Source organism: Poeciliopsis prolifica, unplaced genomic scaffold, assembly GCF_027474105.1.
Source record: "Poeciliopsis prolifica strain line A6 unplaced genomic scaffold, Auburn_PproV2 SCAFFOLD013, whole genome shotgun sequence".
In the NCBI taxonomy this organism is placed as follows: Eukaryota; Metazoa; Chordata; class Actinopteri; order Cyprinodontiformes; family Poeciliidae; genus Poeciliopsis; species Poeciliopsis prolifica.
In genome coordinates, this window is record NW_026562388.1 from 8,320,720 (window position 1) to 8,341,619 (window position 20,900).

At 37.5% G+C, this 20,900-nt stretch overlaps 1 protein-coding gene across 7 annotated transcripts in view; it reads right to left on the reverse strand.

Moving 5' to 3' along the window:
• ralgapa2 (Ral GTPase activating protein catalytic subunit alpha 2) overlaps window positions 1-3,203 on the reverse strand; it is a 102,616-nt gene extending 99,413 nt beyond the window's left edge. For all 7 annotated transcript variants that reach the window (XM_055038883.1, XM_055038879.1, XM_055038881.1 and 4 more), the window contains exon 1: window positions 2,933-3,203. In XM_055038883.1, coding sequence (XP_054894858.1) covers window positions 2,933-3,038 — 106 coding nt within the window. In that variant the 5' untranslated portion in view covers window positions 3,039-3,203. The remainder of the gene's footprint in view (window positions 1-2,932) is intronic.
• Window positions 3,204-20,900: the final 17,697 nt, after the last annotated feature.

A 20,900-nucleotide genomic window follows, 5' to 3' on the forward strand; every position in this document is an offset into this window, starting at 1 on the left:
ATCAACACTGCTTTGAAACTGTTTTAGGAATGGCAAAGCTTGCATCTAACAATAAAAAAAATTGCTTAAGTATAAATGCTCTTTTTTCAAAAATCAGTATAATGAACAAAATTATCTTAAAAAGATAAAACTCCAAGAAATGAAAGGACAGCTGTTTTTTTCTGTCCTTCACCCTTCCTTTCCAAGTCCCTGTCCTCTCCTCTGTAACACCCCATCTCTAATCACCATTTCCTGGCCACACAGGATCCAACATGAACAGGAGGAAATTCTTCCTTAGCTGAAAGCATAGTAAAATCAGCAAGTTTGGGACACATCAGCATATACTATCAGCTGGAAATGCACACCAGCTTTATCTTTAGCCGCACATAGAAGGAAAGAAAAACACTCGGGGACAAGCAGTGATCTGTGCAGACCTTCACGTTGTTGACATTGACTGTGTTTATGCTCCTGTAGCTGACAAGTCCCATTCAGTTAACTTTTCAAAGTTTAGTCCAGGTTTCTAAAGCAACATAAAGCAGAAAATGGCTGTCGCTGTTGTTCCACTGCACAAAAAAATCAATGAAACATATGATGTGTCCCCATGTAAAGGTCACAATTAACCATGTATACGTCAACAAATGTTCCAATCACAAACATCTCAACCGCATATTTATCCTCTAGCAATTACTCTTTTTCACCAGGTAGTGTCATTTTTTTTTTTACAGAGTGTATAAATTGTATTTTAAGTAGAAGTTGAAACTGTTGAAACAAAATCAAGAATAAAAAGCTTTAAGTTAGAACTTTTAATATCAGTGGATCAAATAACATATAAAACATTCATTACTACACAATGAAAGTTCAACATGTTCTTCAATTAAACACTTTGCAGTAATTATGTAATTAATACCACAATTACGCTCGTCCAACAAGTCTGTTTAATATTTAGAATTCCTATTTACAGTCACATGATAAATAAAATAGTTATGCAGCAGTACATTCTGCTGTGATACAATGATAAGGTTATTTATGAATGTTATGTAAGATAGTGTATTTTTTTTTTTTGTATGGCCTTATTTTTTGTACAATGTTCGCATACTGACTTATGCTGTAGGACAGAGAATTTTTCCTGTTTTGTTAACAAGTGTGTTTGTTGGCAGAAGAATAAGACCATGATTTTGTTCCCCAAAAATAAGCTGCAAAGTTGGCATTGACACTATAAGCCCAGTATAAGTAAGACTACAGGTTATTAACAAGTCATTAACAACCTGTTGGTGATAATATGTAACAAACTTTCATTTGCTTCATCTACATATAAAAATGCAAAAACAACATTATTGAAAAACATTATACCAATTTACAGAGTGATCCAAAAACAAGAATATGCCCAGTAAGAGAGTATTCTTATTGGGCATAATTATTTTTTGGTGTCTGAGTTCACATGAAAACAAGTAGACCGGTTGGAGATTATCAAAAGGAAACAGTAACTCAAATACCCAAACAAGATGCCTTAAAGCATCTCTCAACACACAGCAGGATGAACCTTTAAAAGTTGAAGTAGAAGCAACAAAAGACCACACCGAGTGTCTCTCCTGTCAGCTAACCACAGGAAACTAGGGCTAATTCATGCATGCTTCCCAAAATTAGACAATACAAGATAGGAAAAACATTGCCAGCTGTAGTTGGTCTCGATTTCAACAGCATTTAGATGGTAGGGGCAGAATTTGGTGTAAACAACACAAATCAGTGTTTCAAGCTGATATTAGCGGTGAAGAAGATCAAACCATCTCTCACATTGATCATAATGGGCAAGGATTATATTCCTGACTGCAACTTTTTAGCATTCTAGCCATATGGCCACACAGAGATTTCAAGTGGATCAGCAAAAGCAAATGAGGTGGATTAGCAGTGATTGTCAACAACTGATGGTGCCATCCAGGGTATGTTTTGTCATCTCTGCAGCCTGGATCTTGTGTCGCTAGCATGTCATGGCAGTCATGGGTCATGCAGCATCAGTCTTCAGTCAGAGACCACTTTAGATTTGGTGCAAGATTGACTGCTATTGGAGATCTTCCCTACCTACAGGATCATCACCCACATCGACTTTGACAATACTTCATGTTATGTCAACATTTAATCTTCTTTTGGGAAAAAATATGTAGTTTTGAATTTGAACAGAATTTTATACATTAAGATTTACTGTATCCAACAATGCAGCAGGGTGTAAACTGTTTTTTTTTTGTTTGTTTGTTTGTTTGTTTTTTTAAACAAAACAATACTTTGAACAACTGTGGCAACAACAGATAAAACCTTGTCTTTTTAAATGATTATATTGTAGGACAAGGAGAGCACAATAGCATAAAACCTGCACTTCCTTGTTAATAAACAGAAAGAATCAATACGCGTGTACGTCACGCATTATTTTCAAATAATGATATATAGAGTATAGGGAATTCAAACCCCATAGATCTACTTTCTTACATTCTATGTTTATTTTTAAGTGTCTGATTGTATATTCATTCATTTGTTTTGTTGTTTTGGGTTTTTTTAAGTAACAATGACTCAGGAATACATAATAAAGACTGGCGGTGAGAACATATTGATGCTCGGCAACATCAGCTAGCAATATTGGCTGGCTAGTTAGCAGCCAGGGAGCTAACTCATATTAGCTAGCTTCCATCCGCATCACATAGAGACTTGTTGTTGCTGTTGTTGTTTTTAAGAAACCCTTCTAAAATATACACATGCAAACATTAGTAAGAGTGCATCTCAACGGCTCAGTGTGTGTTTTTTATTTCCACACCGACAATGCGCGTCTCGGTCGTCAGGTTGCTGTAATTAGTAGCCGCTCAGATAGGCAGACAGCTAACCTGATACCGTGTTTTGACGTTAGCTCCCGCAGCTAAGCCTCGACGATGCAGCATCCAGGAACCACCGCCAGTGACTTTTCACTCACCTATCAGCGCCCGCAGGTGCTTCAGTCGGGTCAAAACATCCTTCTTTGGGTCCAGAACTTTCTGTGTAGATTTCTTGACGTCCCCATGCCCCCTTCGAGTGAACATTCCGCTGTAAAATGCAACCGTGGAAGCAGAAATCACCTGTCTTTCACCATACACCAAGGCTCCAGTGTGACTGTCACTTTCCGCACCACCACTCTATGCTTGTTCGGTAAACATTCACCCGACGGCCGCTAGTGAGCCCTGTCCTGCGTGTGCGTGTGTGTTTGTGCGTTTTATTTGGTGGGTGTGTAAATACGGAAGCACAGTCGACAGAAGGGACCGGTTAGATCGTCCGAACATATCATTTTTAGTTTCTTATGCAGTTCCACCTTGCACTTCCAGTGTATTCAAAATATAATAAGCTGCTGGATTATGATACCGCTCGGTTCAAAAACCTTCAGAACGCGAAAGATAAATGCGTGTTCCAAAATGAATTAAGAATAAATAAAAATCGGTAAATATTTAAAAGTATGCAAAGACAGTAAGTTCCACGGGTAGCTTATTTAATAAAGGTCTCGCGTTTGTCATAGCTCACAAGCGCCCTCTGGTGTATGCTTTCGCATTTGATCTTCACAGAGATCAACAACGTCCTGTTACAAATTTTTAGAGTTTTGAAATATAAAGAACACGAGACCAAGGTAAGTAGATTTCGGGCATTTATCATTAAAGGAACTTATATACCATACAATTCAACAAAAAAGCTAGCTAAATTGCTAATAAAAAAAACATATCTGTTTGTGATGCCCTAATGCCATGCAATGCAAAACTCACAGTGAATGTTTAACATCACAACAAAACAATACTTTGAACAAGTGTGGCAACAGATAAAACCAATGATTAGAGTGGGATTTTGGGAGATTTTCTCCCCAAATCCTGCAGATTCTCTGATTTGAGGATTCTGCAAATTCTCTCATTTACAGAATTTTATTTTATTTTTTTAATTCACCCAAATTCAGGCCTTTTAAGTGTGAACATTGTGATAATTGCAAATGAATGAGATTTAGAATGAGATAGATAAGTTCAAAACTTAATTTTATGTTAATTTTTAGTTATTCAGAAGTGACTTTGCTACTGTACTTTGAATCATTGTCCTCCTTCTGTACCAAAGTGTGATCGGACTAAAGATCCTTTTCTGAAACTGGACATTTTTCTCTAAGATTTTTTTTCTAGCAAGCAAATTTTATGATTCCACCTGCCATGGCAAGTCTCCCAGACCTCAAGAGACCAAAGCAGCCCCAAACCCTCCCACTGCTACCACCAGGTTTTATTGCAAATATGATTGTCTGTTCCTTAAATCCTGTGTTAGTTTTTAGGTCAGCTGTAACATGACACACTTTCCACTTTTATCTTATCACTTCACTGACTACTTTCTCAAAAGTCTTGGGGATAATCAAAAGAATTTTAGATGTGCAATTGCTGCATGTTTTCTCCATTTCTCACTTTGGTTGCAAGTAATCCTGTGTTGTTCAGACTGTTATGAAAAGATCAGATACAGGTTGCATTAGGTCAAAAGAAATAATCAGAATTGGGTCACTTCTGGCTGCAATATAATCATTTTGAAACCTTTTCTGGACTAATGGCCTAAAATCTTACTAGTAATTAAAGGTGTTCCTTTTGTGTCTTATATGTTTTCAAGCTGTATTGTTTTAGTCTGTTTTTATTTTATGTTATCTTCTAGTAACTGTTCAATACTTTGTTTGAAAGTGTCCACGAATGAAGTTATTATTATTATTATTATTATTATTATTATTATTATTATTATTATTATTATTATTATTATTATTATTATTAATAATAATAACTGCTCTACTGTTGGTTTTTTTTTATTTTTTTATCTTCTGTATTGTTTTTTTTGTTTTTTTTTTGTGTGTAGGCTTTGTCTTCTCAAATCCCCAGACTGATGGCCGTTCACACAGTCAAGTTCTGTTGGTGTTTCCTCCTGTTAAATAGGAGTTTTTCCTATCCACTGTCGCTACATGCATGCTCATTCTGGCCTGTAAATGTCCTGTACTTGTATGGTGCTCCGAAGCGCTTCACACTACATTCAGTCATTCACGCACACATTCACACACTCATGATGGAATCATCCCACCTATGGTAAAATACTTTCATCCTAGCATTATAGCAATGAATCCTGAAGTTCATTGCTATAGTACAATGAACTGCAAACTTTTGCATGCATTGCAAGTGATTTGCATCATTGAGTGAACCCATTATTACAACATGTAATAAATAAATGGAGTTTACTCATTGAATGAGATGTGATTATATTTTATTTTAATTCAATTCACTATGAAATCACTCTTTGTGGCACCAAAGCTACAACTGTTTTAGTCATGTAATACATAAGGTTTGGATGAGAAACATATTCTATGAGTCACCTATTTAAATGACCAAAAGCATAATTAGCTCCACACTACAGACAGGAAACTATGGACAAAAATGTTTTTAATCTGAGACAAGTCTTAAGTTTGGTAATATTATTGGAAAATATTCAGCAGCAATTCTGAATTGAAATGTAGTTGCAATCATTTCACTTGTCAGTATCAATTTGCAGAATATTACTTTTGAAGCGAAGGGGAAAAATGTATTTCTTGTTCTTGGTACAAATGACTTGAATTATTTCATGACAAGAATAATCTCTCTGGGTTGTTTCTAACTATTCATACAGAACATTTCTTACTGGGTTGCTCTGCTTCTGAATATAACCTAATGCAATGAAGCTTCATTTGAAATATATTTAGGACTATGTAGTGACACAGGTGTCGGCAGCACTGCCCTGCAACCAAAGACTTTGGTTTGAGTCTGATAAAAGCCTTTATACATAAAGTTCTGCTGATTGTTCTTTGTACACATTCTGTCCAGGTTTCCCTGCCTGGAGAGACCACACATGTTGGTCTCTCTAAACCTTGGGAATGACTGTGTGCATGCATTGTTGTTTCAAAATAGCTTGTCAGAAAATTTGAATATTTCATAAAACTTTTAAAGAATAGAAATAAAAAAAAAATAAAAATGAGTCGATTAGCTCATGCAGATGGAATAGCCCCTCAAATTATCACTGACTGTAATTTAAAATTCAATGTATCTGGTTTAATAATGGCTAATCACAAGCAATGCAACAGTTACAGTCTTGTCCTTGATAAATCTCTGTGTTGAAGCTGCTAAAAGTTTTGAAGCTCTGATTTCAGGCACAGTCCTTTTGCCTCCACTCAGCTTTCCAGTAACATGCTTGGATACAGCAATTTGCAAAGCTGGTGTTCTTGACAATAATCTTGTACACTTGTCAGCAGAAGATCAGGCCAGTAGTTTCCCCATCACTTTAGGCCACAGGATGTTCATAACATAGCCTTTTTGTGTTAAAATTTCAAGCTTTTTTACTGATGTTATTTAAGACTCACATTTTATCTGAAAATAAATTAAGATCACCTTCAATGAAACATTAACATATTTCACTCTGTGTGTAATGAATTTGTGTAATATAGGGGTTTCACTTTTTGGGATGAATTACTCAATAGTAGGCATTTCTTGATTGCTTTTTGATTTAGTACCACAACATACTCTTTAGCTCATAAACTTTGAGCATCTATGTTTGTTTCAAATTGACCAAATTTACCAGAAGATGGCGCCTAAGCCATTAGTATGCATGCAAAGAAACAAGTCATTTTTTTATTTATTTTGAAGCATTTTGTTCAGAGTCTGTGGCTTGCACATCAAGTATTATGTGCCAGTGAAAGTGGTTCAGAATGATTTAAGAGGGCACACTGTCAGCGAAGGCGCACAAAATCTCAAAAGAAAACCAAGATTCCTGTGTTTTATAGGTAGCTTCATTAAAGTTTCTATCCTCAATAAGCAGGGAAGAACGTGCATTCCATTAACCGCCCCCAGATTTTGAGAACAGACAATATTGTACGAGCATTTATCTCCTTTTTTCAAGATCTCCACCATGGATGCGTTGGATGATAGGAGAGAGAACCAAGGGAAGTGGGAACTGAGGCCGTCGAGGAGGAGAGAGAAGCAAAATCAGCCTTTGCCCTGCAGTTTGGTATGACACTCATTATCTGAAGTGGGCCATTCTGAGGAAGAAGGAGGTTGCCTGTCACAACAGATGTTGATTACACAAAACAGGGGTGTTTGGAAGGATGTGTGAATAAAACACAAGCTCTCTCTATCTCAATCTCTTTCTCTCTCTCTCTCTCTCTCTTGCACACACACACTTAGGCTGGGTTATTGTTGATGCTTTGTCATCACTCTTAATTGATTGTAATCACCGTTCCTTCTTGGCAAACCTACCCTGTTCTTGAAATGCAAGTTACTGCTCATTATCCAAGATGGCATTGACCGAGAGTAATCCATCACTAATAACAGTGGGCCTGGTTGTTTACTTCCCTCTCTAATTCTGCACCTGGAAATAGTTCGTTGTGGCCGAATTTTAAATTAATTTATTGTAATTTTATGGCTGTATGCTGTCTAGTTGTGTGTTCAGTGAGGGGTAATTACAGGTCTTTTTTTTTTAAGGTGAAACCATTTCTTTAAAAAAATAGTAGTGTGTTTAGTTTCTTTGCTAAGTGCCAGGACGCAGCAGTGAACGAAGGTTTTGATAATGGCCAAATGGTGGCACTGCAGGCTCACAAATGAAGGCCACCTCTCACCCTGACCAGACCGGACTGATTTCAAGCCAAGGTTTGAAAAGCACTTGTCTGTTCTAAATTGTTCTTATAAAGAGCTTGGAAATACTTGACTTTTCTCCTTATGTGGTTATGGATTTCCTTTTTGGACAATTAAGTGCCATTAAAAGCTAATGTCTCCTGTTAAACTACACTAACTTGACGAGGATGTACATTGAACAAGCTACCAGAAGTGGGGTTTTCTTTTTTTGGCACAAGTTTTGACGCTTAAATGGAGAAAATTAGGAAGAAAATTAAAAGCAAAACTAATATAAATGGGAAATTTCCTGTTCGGCCACCTACAGCTGCTTTAGCCATGGAACAATGATGCAATCAGAAAACCAGTGTATAAAATTGAAGCTAACTTAATATGAGGCTCCTTTTAAAGATTTATAAATTATAGGACCAAATGAATTGACTAAGTAAAAAAAAGATTAATAATGTATTTTCCAAATATATTTTCACATTTTTTTTAGAATTAAGTTACAATGTCCAATTAATTTAAGTTTTTCCTCCCACCAGGGGTCATCACAGAGCAACCAGGTTTATCTCACAATTAACATGTTCAAAGCACAATCTGGCTAATTATAATGACCATTTCTTTTATTTTGAAATCATTTTCTGGAGTAATTATCAGTTTCACCTTTTTAACTGTACGGAAACTGACATGATATTAATCATCCTCAGAGGTGTATTTTATTTTTTAAAGCACACTGTCATTTTTGGAGCACATCTACATAAGTATTACAAGACTGGCACAAGAAGTAATTCAAACAAACATGAGGCATATTATACATACGTGTGGTGGTTCTGGAAGCACTGACTCCAGCCACAGTTTATGCCTTGAGAAAATTCCCCCAAAAAATCCAGCAATTATCCTTATTCTACCACACTTTTTTCTTCTTCCAGTTTTAACAAAATGTGGATATAAATTTGGATCTCCCCAAAATGGTGAATGGGATTTGGTTCCCTGTTGCTTGAGCACTTTTTTTTTCTTTTTAACAAATTAGTTTTTCTTCCACTCAATTTTCCAGTCACATATTTGGGTACGGCACACATTTATAAGCAACTTGTTTTGGCAGAGGGTGTGAATGATTGTCTGTTCAATAACTCACAATACTCATGTCAGTATATAGGATAGCTTTACTTAAGGTATCTTTATCATTGGTTTTATGTAATAGTCATATTTTCTAGGAAACTGAATTGTGGGTACTCATCATCTGCAAGTCTTAACCATCACAAGAAAGAAATTTAAAGCTCAATTTGATAAGTCATAATAACATGTATTTTGAGTTTTTTTTCATGAGAATTGATGAGCTTTTGGGATTGATCATAAGGAAGTGGATGGAAATGTAAGCATCCTGGTAGGTGTAGTGTTTGAATGCATGCTGGAGTTTTTGTAGCACATCTCCATAAAAGGTTAATGAGGGGGCACTCTGAAGTAATTAAAACAAGAGCATTATAAGGCAGCAGTTTCACATAAGGTACTCGTAGCAACATACCCCACACTTAATTAAAGCTCATTGCTGACAGCATTTGGTATCTTCTCAGGTAATCTGCTGTGAAATTAATAAGGAGGGAGAATTAAATGAATAATGTTGGCAAAGATATTTTTTCCCCTCTGCCTGCAGTATGCATGACAGGGGTCCTCTATCAGGAATGCATGATCCTTATTGCGATGTAAAAATACTTCTTCAGATTCCCTCCGTAATCTGATTCCAATTTAACTTGTGATGTGACACCGTAGCGACGAGCCAGGGGGAGGTTTAATTGAAATGCCAGTGCTTTTAATTGGATTCTGTTAAGATGTGAAATTACCTCCTGAATTGCAGTCTTGTACCTTTAAATGCCGATACTGACTGGTTTCCAGCGGTGATCAGTTAAGAAGCTGTAATAATGCTTTTCTTGGCTGAGACAAAAACACATTCTTGAATTTAAAGACAAAATGTTCAATTTGATGAGGCCTTAGATTTCAAAGACATGGAGTTTATCTATCAAAATGAATACTCATTTCCAATAGGGTAGTGCTTGAGAGACAATTAAAAACTGAACCTGAGGCAAAACCTTAAGTCATGATAGTCTTGATCACAATACAGCGAGGTTGAACAAAATTTTTCATAAGAAAAAAAAAACTTTTAGCTTGCCTTAAAATGCAGGATGCAATATTAAGATAATTTTTTTCTTCATATGCAAATACCTTCCACATTTGACCTTCATCCTGAGAGGTCACTGCCTGGTCTGTGTGGATTTTGGTCATTGGGTGTTCTCATTAAAAACAATTAATGAACAAACTTAAGAAAAATGTTTTTTTGTGATCTATGTTTTACTTTTGAGGAGTAGACAACCTGTCCTATGGTACAGTTTATGGTCACAGAATAAAGGTTTCTGACTAAGACTGTGGAAAAAAGGAGGCCAATTTTTTTTCTTTCTATTTCTCAGTTATTTTATTTTTTTATTTTTAACATGAAAACAAAAACTCTCAATTATCCATTCTGACCTTAACACTCTTTTGATTTAAAATAAAGAAATCTAAAATGAAACTCAAATAACCTCCAAGAATAACAAAGTATTGAAATTATTTTTGTATTCTGGTGATGACATCCAATAGGAAATTATTTTCTACAGTGCATTTCTTCATTGTTCCTTATTCTCACCACTACAACAAACAGTGGTAGATTCAGAATTAGACGTCTGATAAAGTATGTCATATTTATTTGTGCTAAGGTTAAGATCTCAAGATTTACCACAGGACATAAATGACCAAAGTTCATTGCAAATTTGCCAACTTTTAATATGTGGGACCTTTAAGATGGCAAGAAAAAACAGAGCTCTCTCCAGTCTTAGGTCAACAAGATATTCTCATCAGGAACTAATAATAAAAAAATTTAAAATGTATTTTTTTTTTGTTGTTTAGATTTTTATTTTAAAACACACACAATAGCCTTAATACATCTTTTTTTATTTCTTCATAGTCAAAAACAAATAAGAAAATATGAAATCCCTAAATTGTTCTGGTCTTCCCTTCGTGACATCACAACACTGGTTCATGTATGGCAAGAACCAGCTCTTTTAACAACTGGCTTACTGGAAATTGAAAAAGTTAGAATTAGAGTTTGAAAGCTATGTTCAAAATTATTACATGTGTTTATTTGATATATTTTTCAAAAATTTTATCCTCACATAGGAGGCAACATTTAATGTATGCACCTCACTTGTGCTGATCAAGGATGAGATAAATGGATGGGAAAAAAGAGAAAAACATAAATTTTTAAAAAACCTGGATATGCTGAGTTTTTATATGGTCAGGTATTTCAAACATACTGCCGATAACTCTTATGTCAATAACATGCTCTCGTGCAATATGAGAGTAGTAATTGAAGATTTCTCTTTTCGCGTTATTTTATGTTTTCTTATTATTTAGCGTTGCCTTTCTAGGGTTATTAAAAATGTACTCTTTATCTGTGATTTTTTTTTTATCTTAAAAAGAAAAACCAAAACAAATTTAATCTCCGACTAATCCATTTTGGCTACAAAATAGAAAAATGACTCACAACACAATATGTTTTGTATTTTAAAATAAATCTCGGGGAAAAAACCCCACTTATTTTTTTTGTTTTTCATTAGTGACTTCTAATGACAAAATCCAATCACCAAAGCACCCAGCATGTACACCCACAAATGTCCATCAGCAGATATCCATTTACGAGCATGAACCCAGTTATCACAGCCTGACTGAAGGTGCTCGCCTGAGATCGCCACACATTCAGGTAGCGTGTGGGCAGCAAACAGCAGAGCTTCCTTCACCTCCTTGAGGGTTGTGCTCTTCCAACCTCCCACACCGGGGGATTTGAGAATTTTTCTTCCCATTCTTCAAGTCGTGTCACTCTGCTGTGGCTTGTGTTGCGCCACCTTCTCCACCTACATCTCCGACCCCGTCTGAAAAGCTTGGAGTTCATCCCTTTCACTGATTAGTTTGCTGGCAAACTGAACGCCCGCTTCTGCGGCACCGAGTCACCCAAGCTGGCTGTACCTGTGTGTGGTTGGATCAGCGGGTGGCTGGCACGTTGTCCTGTGTGATAGTGAAACCATTATTTATTCACAGCAGTTATCCGCGTGCTCAAAAGTCAAGTTTCTCAAGGGATTTTTTTTGTTAATAATTAAAAAAACCCCCAAAAGATTATAACTTGTTCTATATGATGTGGGGTTTTCAAAATGCTCTGTGGGTTCCTAGATATTCTCTGTGAGTGAGTAGCCTGAAAATGTGAGGTCATTAGTAAGTTCTCCTTTCTGTTTTAGTGCACTGTGCACGTATGTGTGTGGTTTGTGTGATTTCACATGTATTTGTTTGTTTACTGTGTCACCGTCAGCCCAAGCCACAGGAGTGTGAAATAACAAGCACAAGAGGGATTCCATGCCTTTGCAGAGCTGAAAAGATATATTTTGGTCAGACAACTCAGTCCATTTCCATCCTCAACAAACTTTGTTTAGTCCCAGCGAGGTACATTGCCACCTATTTCCTAAAAACTTGCCAACAATTAAACTGCATCATTACAAATATGGGTTCCCATGGGTGTAGTGTCCTTTGCTTATGCTGCAAACAGCCCCCTGAACAGTCTTTATCGCTGTTATTAATGGCACAAGGTGCAATGGAAGAAAAAGACAAACAGCCCAGTTTGTTTTATCTTGCATAGGCGCTGACAGAAAATCAATGCTCAGTTTCCCATGAGCACCTAATTAGTAGGACACTTGTGCACCGTTGAAAAGCTTGGAACCATCTCTTTGTCCGATCGGGGGAAATGCAAGAGAGACACCTTCTGAGCTGATAAAGTGTCAGAGAGGTGAGGAGTAAACACATAAGTGACACTTAGGTCTAGCATATCTCACATCCACTACATGCTTTTGGCAGACTTGATTTGAACTTTATCATCCATGTGATGGAAGTATTTCAAATGGAGGACATCAGCGAGATCTCTCATCTTACAATCTCTCTCTGGCTTTTTTAATGCATATTCCGGTAGTAAAAGAGAATTAGAATACAATTGAACACATATTTTATTTCACTAATTTGATCTAAAAAGTAAAACTTATGTAGATTTATAAGTACAGCTGCTGTGACAGATTTTTTATTAGCTGCCTTTAACTCTTTTGCTGTCTCGTTGTGCTCTTGACAAACTCAAAAAATTCTTTTGAGTTTGATCTGATCTCCCGTCAAATGCTCTTGAACACTAACTTATTCTTTTGTGCTTTTTTTGTACTGCAGATTTTCCTTCCACTGAACTTTACATTGCAATGCTTTGATATATTGTAATTCATGAGCAGCCAGCTTCTGACCTTAAAGGGGTGTGTAAGCCACAAAAAGGTGTCAATGACTGTGTCTGGTAGTTCTGGGTTCATGAGTGATTTAATCCAAGAAATGCAGTTGCAGGCCATGTCCTCAGTGTTGTGGCTGCTGAAGCACTAACTCCAACCTCATCCAGGTGTTGAGAATCAAACTTTTTGCATGGGCTATGCTTTGCAATCTTCTCACAGCAGTGAATACATGCTGCCTATGTGCCTGTATGCCTAATTTAATCACAGTTTTTCCTTCCTCTCAACTTTTGACTGATGTCCTCAAATACTGCATTTTTAAACAGCCAGGTTTTTTTCATGATCCCTATTACAGATGGTGTAAGTGACAGCCTGCTGGATCACTGTCCAGTTAGCAGTCTTTACAATGACTATAAAACAATGTCATTTTCATTGACTTTATCAAACATGTTAACTTTCTTTGTTAATGTGTTATGGTTTTAGATTAGCTGTTAGCCATACTAATCAAAATAAGCATAAACAGCCAAAACATGTCACTGTGTGTGTAATTAATCCATATTACTAATTTAAATTAATAATTCGATAAAATAAATTAACTTGTCACTGGTATTGTAATTTGTTGCGATGGACTTCTGTGTCTAATAATTGATTGTAATGTTGGGATTTGCAAATTCTATCTCAGGGCCATGTTTCATTGAGTTTCTTTTAACACTAGGCCAGGAAACAAGTGGCTAAGGTAGATTTTTTTTTTTTTTACTTGAGTGCTATGCAGAAGGCAGTTTTCTGAACAGCTCTGACTCAATTGGTCTCTCACTGAAATTTCTAAACATTCAATAAAAAAGGAAAGAGCAGGGGGAGAAAAAAAATCTTAAATGTCCAATCTTATTCTCTAACCCGTTAGAGTGACACTTGCGAATTTCCACTATGGACAAGGTGGCAGTACAAACGCAGATAGATGAAGGGGAATAAAAGGGCCTTCTCATGACAAACTTTCTGGAAATGTCAGCCTTTCATGCTGTTGAGAAGACCTATTTCATATCTATTACAGCAGGCATTCTGTGTCCGATATTTCAGATTTCAGTCCTCCCCGCTCAGCAAATCCTCTGCCAATCTTCCACCCTTAAGAATCTCTGCCAGCTCCGACGCATTACCCCCCCTCCCATACCGCCCCCTCCCCTCTTTTGATGTGACAGAACAAACCGCGACCTATTAGGATTAAGGCTTTGAAAAGATCTTTGAAGCCGCTCAAGGTTCCTTTAAACTGGGGAATGACAATATGAGCTGTGTGGCAGCAGATGCTGAATGGAGTGATTGCTAGTCCTCAGCGAGGTCTGCTGTCACATCACACACACATACACACGCACACACACACACACACACACACGCTCGCAGACAGACACACACATGCACATGCAAACACCTCGTTGTGCATACTCTTTGCTCAGATGGCTCCAGTTGTCTTTTACAGGACAAATGCACAATTTTTTCTAATTTTTGCTGCCATTTTGTTTGTCTGTCAGGGCCATGTCTGGCTTAGGTTCCACTGCTACGTTTGAACTGCTGCCCAGGATGAAAACAAACCTAATCATTCCTTACATTTTTTTTTTACCTTTCTTTTATTATCTGTTTCCCTTTTAGGATGCAGCCATCAGCAAGCAAAACTAAAATGTGAAGGACGGGGATTTGATTGGGAGAAATTCAGGCTCCTGGATGTAGAAATGAATGCAGCAAGTCATAACCCACTTGTGTATTCTTAAAAGAATATGAAGGCATGCTTTTGGAGATGTTTATTTAGCTGAAAATTAAGGGAGTTCAAGGTTTTTCTGTATTTATTGGAAAAGGCTCTCAAAAGCACAGAGGAATTTCATTTCATCTGTTTTTTTTTTCTTTTTGAAGATGCCTCACCACCAACAGCTCATCTGATGATGTTGGAATGATGGAATGCTGCAATGACACAAAGGAGAGCAAATTAAGCAAAAGTGACACTTTGAATGCTGCCTGTACTCTTCACTTCAGTCACACAGACACGGGAGAGTGGAAAAACCATTGCTATGCATCTCCCACAGTCGAGAGAAAGAATTTAGCTTTCTTTTTATCTAATCATTCCTCTGAATATCCCTTATCAGACCTGCTCGCCCCCCCTGAGCTAGCCGAGGACTGACAGGATGTGAAATATTCAAACCGGTTGATTCCTGGAGAGATTCATCGAGAGAAATTTCACAGCCGATCTTATTTAGATATTCACTATGTTTTTTTTTTTTCTTTTTCAGGAGGTTAAATGTGGCCCCGGTGTGAGATGTCACAGAGAGACAGTTGCCACAGATAACAGTGGTCTGTGGTTAAAATGAAGCCATGGGACACAGAGAGCAAAGTCTTCTCAGTAAACAGAAAGAGAGGCAAGTTCTCATGGAGCTGCCACCATAGAGCACATATTGATCTGCCAATGCATCTTATCTTTGTGAGTCCAGATTAAAATGCTCAACATTGACTCTTCCCCTCTCTTTCTCTCTCTCTCTCTCTCTCTTCCTCTCACTCTGCAGCTGAAGGCCTTTCTGTGTCCCTGAGTGGAGGAGCTGTAATCTCCCCATGAAGCAGTGGAAGTATTAGAAAGAGTTTAGATGCTGGCAGTTGTTTTCTCTGTTCGGAGTGTGCAGTTGACATTTTTTTCTTTTTCTTTTTTTTTTTTTACTCCTCCCTTTTCTATCACGCTTTGCATTGAGGCTGCCGTAACTGTATGTATTCCTCTTCTGGGAATGACTGGGAATTGGAACCTCCTGGGTCTTCTTTCATGTCGTGGCCAAAAAAGGCATAAAAGAGTTAAAGCTTTTTCCAAAAAAGGGGGGAAGCCTGGGTAGACAGACGGATGAGTCCCAGGCTCCAGGGCTTTGACTTTGGCCAAACAAACTTTTGTATTCAAATTTTTCTTTTTTATAGAGCACCATGGATTAAGGAGGATGCAGACCAAAGCCCCCTACCCATCCGGGGTCTCATCAAATGGTGCATTGAGAAAAGGAGCCGCACCTGTTTGCAGAGCCTGGAGGACCACGACCAGGATGATATTGAGCAGGGCTATGTGGGTATCAGAGTCAAAACAAAGCTGACAGCCAGGCCTTATTCATTTTTGATGTTCATTGATGAGGAAACTGGTGGGCCTCAACAGGGCATTGTTTCCCCTAAGTGGTGCCCATTGATAAGCCAGAAAGCCACACTTGTTTTTAGTCTCTGACTGGTGGAGTTCAATTTGAAAGACTTAATGGTGCATTTAACCAGTCCTAAACACTGCGCTTTTTGTGTCCTCCCCGCAGCATTTGATTGACGCTGCTTTCCCGCTTCCCTTCCCGCTTCCTACATGATGCTTAAACAGTACTAATCATTGCTCAAATCTCCAAAATCTTCTGGTGTTTATATACTGTCAGTTCATTTTAATTTAGTTTACTTCATTTTAATTTATTTACCTTGCACCACTTCACAGAAAATGGCAAATATAGATCAATTTGCAATTAACTGGTCAAACTCCTTTCCAGTTAAACAGAAACTCACCAATTCTTAACGATGCAACCCAGTCATGTTGACAGATTAGATTCAATAACGCACAATGACTCAGATGACATTTTGCCAAAAGTGATCTATCTTAGGAAGTTTTGCCAAATTGCAAGTCGAATCTTTGACTTCTTCAAAGCAAGCAAGTGTTGACTGCAATTGAGAAATCTGTTCCTTTGAACTTCATCACCAGCCAGGCAGAATTTACAAAAGTGTAGACTTTTTGCTCTTACATGCAAATGACAATATGTCTATTAATATCCGTCTGAATTGACACCGATTAAATAACTTAAGAATACATATTTTTCAAAGTCATCCACAGAAAGAGAGAATATTTCCATGATGTTTGTCCTTTCAAAAAGTTCCAGAAGTGTCTTCGTTCTTTCATAGAAGATCTAAAATGTTGCATTAGCTTTTCTAGGCATGTTATGTAACAATTTTACAGTCACTAACATTTAACAAGCACAAAAATAATGTTGGGGAATCTGCTAGGAGCCTTTTCTTATGAGGAGTTAGTTTTTGTCCTCTTAAGTCTGATTCTCCCGGCACTCAGAAACAAAGACCCTCGTCCTAAAGAGGCAGTCCAATATGGCTGCCCCCCATGTTAATCAGAGAAAAGGTTTCAGATATTAACCATAAATTAGTTTGATACAATAAATACAACAAGAGGCACTTGTAATGATGTGCAATCTATATTTGTGAACATGCTCACAGACGGGAAAGTGGGTTATGAGAGAGGGGAGAAAGCTCGCCGCAAAGGTTAATGGGCTGGAACTCAAACCCATGACAGTCGAGGACTGAGGCGTCTTTACATGGGTCATGCGCTCTACCCACTGCACCACTGTCATGTTCCTAATAAGTTGGCCTTAAAGCAGTCTAAAGGAGTACTCTATCAAATATCCATTCAGTAAAACCAATAAATAACAAAAGATAACATTTGGCAGGGCCCTATGCTACTGCCCTGTAAGCTCTTGCTAAAGTTCAACCCACGACTACAGCAAAGCAAGATCCAGAAATGAGTCTGCTTTCTAGAACCATTCACTGTCTCTCCACTCATTGTTTAAAAAAAAACAAAACAAAACAAAAAAACCTGGATAGCCTTCACAAAGTGCATTTTTCATGCTATTGTTCAGCTAATCATATCCTCTCCAACAATTTCAGGATGTGACAAGATAAGATAGGGGAATATTAATGCCATATCGCCTTATCTCAAATTATGAAAATGCGCAGATGAAAGGAGGCCATCAAGGGAGGAAATAGGAATCAATTTGTAGCTTTTCCATTTTGTATATCATCTTGAAAAGAAAACAGTAATTTTTCACGTTATCTACTTCGGATCCTATTAGAATCGGGTTAATTTAGTGGCAGTGATTTCAAAACGTTATCATGTCAGCCTATCAGCTAAAGTCTTTGAGTGCTCTCTGTTTGTAAGGTGTGACTATTCAGATTTCATATCACTTCTGATACAGGATCTGACTAATGCATGATCCTGGATACCACCTGCAGAATAGTGAATGCATGAAGACTGCATAAATCAAATTCAGTTTCTGTAAGGTCACTGTTCACCTTTAAATAAAAGTGAAAGCAAGTTACCATTTAGATCTTACCTTGTACTTACTCACCTAATTCTCTTTCTTTCTTTCTTTGCAGTCTACAATGTTGCAAAAGCATTTATGCCCCTTGAGGGTTTCTAAATGTTCTCACCTTGCAGCCACAAACTTCAATAAATCTAGCTAGAATTCTGCGAATAACCAAAACAAATTTTTGTAGAACAAGATTATAGATTATACTCATAAAACTCAGAAAAGTCTGACATGCATTTGTGTCAAATCAACCTTTTTGAGACTGGGCGCTACTTCACGGGTGCAGAGTAACACGAAAGGCTACTTGTTTGTTACAGCGTTCATAACAGTAATACATATAAGTATATATGTACATGCTGCCTGATCATATTAATATTAGGGACTACTGACAATAGTTATCAGTAATGATTTACCATGGGAGATACGGTTAATTGCTATTATGCAATTAGATGTTCTTAGGTCAGTTTTAAATTTGATTACCTTTTGGAGCTTTTCTGTGTGATTCTAAATTGCCCACAAGTGACTGAGAGTATGGATTATTGCAGTAGCACTGCAGCTGTATGCATGGAGTACCTTGAAATTCTCCTTTAAATATAAAAAGAAAAGAATAGTTGTTGTTTTATTTTCTAACCTTTTTAGCATTAGCAAAATTGTGGAGAAAAAAAGATCTGTCCACCAGTTCTCAACTTTTTTTCTCCAGTTCTATCAGGGAACCAACCAAATAGCTTGGAAGTTAATGTTCACAGCTGCTCTCCAACAAAATGAGCTTGAGATACGGTGCCAAAAAATATATATATAAATAGGGGAAATAATGTCGATGTACAGATGTGCATGAACACATAACCACAAAATATGAAAATGTTCAAGGGACATAAAACATGCTGCAAATCACAACACATAAACGGTCACCTTGTTGTAATTATAGAAAACCAAAGGACATTGCTACTTTAATAGTTTAAAGTTTCAAACATCACTTCTCTTATGAAGTAGCAGCATACTCATAATTTACCATTACAGATTCTTAATTCATGAATATGAATGTGTCTTCCTCAGAAAGCTGGCTGGTATTGTGAAAAATTCAAGTACTCTTGCCTTGTTTCAGTGCAGAGGTGTATCAAGGAGGCACAGCCACATCTCACCTTAAATAAGGGCCTCCACTAACACCTTCAAAGTGCTGCAAGAAGAAGCTCTCACCCAGTTCCTTTCCCTCTCTCCCCTCCTGATTGTTTGCAAGCTTGATTGGCCCGGATTCCTAAATGATAGGCTCATATAGAGTCCTGGGCTTTGTTTGCACGGCCACGTATTGGTTGGCTGCCTCCTTAAGCGCGCGGAGATATGCAAGAGCAATCAAATATTTCTATGACTTGTATAAATGATGGCGGTTGGCGGGGGAGGAAAGTTAGAATTTTTCACTCCTCATTTGCGGTTCAATTGCCAAAGTGTGTATTGCCTGTTTTTTTCCACAAAGAAAATAGATGGCTTTGTCACTCAGTATGCATAAACTGTTGGTCTGTTTGTTGCACGCTGTCAACAGAAATGATAGCAATTCTATTTGTCTTATGAGAAAGACATTGTTACAAAGTCTGAATAGCGGTTTTCATGAAAGGAGGATTGTTTGTCTATTCTGAAGTTATTTTCCTAACACATTACATGACACATCCATATGAACTCTTTCAATTGCTTTAACCTCACGTCACAATCTGATATGTTAAGAAAAAAATAATAAAAAAAAAGAAAAAAAAGGACAGCAACGTGACAGTCTCTGCAAGCTGGCACGCTTCATGTTGTCTGAGTGTGAGTGTGCAGGTTTCAGATGCATCAAGGAAAAAAGTTGATATGCGTGCCGGTAATTATCAGCAACTCATCCTTCACCAATAGTACACCTGAGAGATTACAAATTGTCTATTTATCTGAAATGACACACTGCCAGGACCAAATCTAACTTGCAGTCTTGTATCATTCAGCACTTGAGCCAAACATATATTTGTATCGAGGCGTTTGGGGAATAGCATCCTCTGTTTGGCACGGAGGAGGTGTGTCCCCTTCTATCTTGACGAGAAAGCAGTTGCTTGCGTTTGTGTATGGCAGTGGGTGGATAGGTGAGTTATCTCTCTTTTGTTCACTCCCCTCTCTAACTGGTAGTATTTGACTTCCCCAAGCCAGGAGTGGGTAATTCCGGAGCCCTGTGTGAGGCTGTTAGATCACTGAGGCCCGAGACAGCACCATTCTTTGCAGACCCTTGACAGCAAATATGTGGTAATGATATTGTCTCCTGCTGGGTAATAACACACAATTCAGTCTGCCACATACTGCATTCACTGGGGAAAAATGGAGGGGAGAGGAGAAAAAAAAAGAATTACACTTAAGTACTGGAGGAAAATGACAGGAGAAATGTCTTCATCCTGAAGTGCTGTATTGGAAAAAAAAATCTCTTCTGCAGGACACTGTGGCGGCTGTCACTGCTTTACAAGCAGTGCAGTGCAGACAGCTCCTAACATACAGTGGTTTGCTAAGTATCCACATCGTTCTGTCAACAGACTTTTCCAACCTGAGTGGTGGATCGCTGCAGATCCAGATGGGCCTCCAGGCTGCTTCTCTCATTTATGCTGTTCTTTCAGTTTGGGTGGACAGTGAAGTCTGGAAAAAAGAAAACTCACTGAAAAAATAGGTAAGCCAACAAATTTACTAAAAAAATGGTAAATCTGATTGTGTAAAAAAAAAAAAGAAAAGCAATTGTTTGTTAAACTTCATTAATATGCACTACTTTGTTTTTGGTTTACATAAAAGTTTGTTTTGTAATGCACAAAATGTGAAGATTATAAATGTTCTAA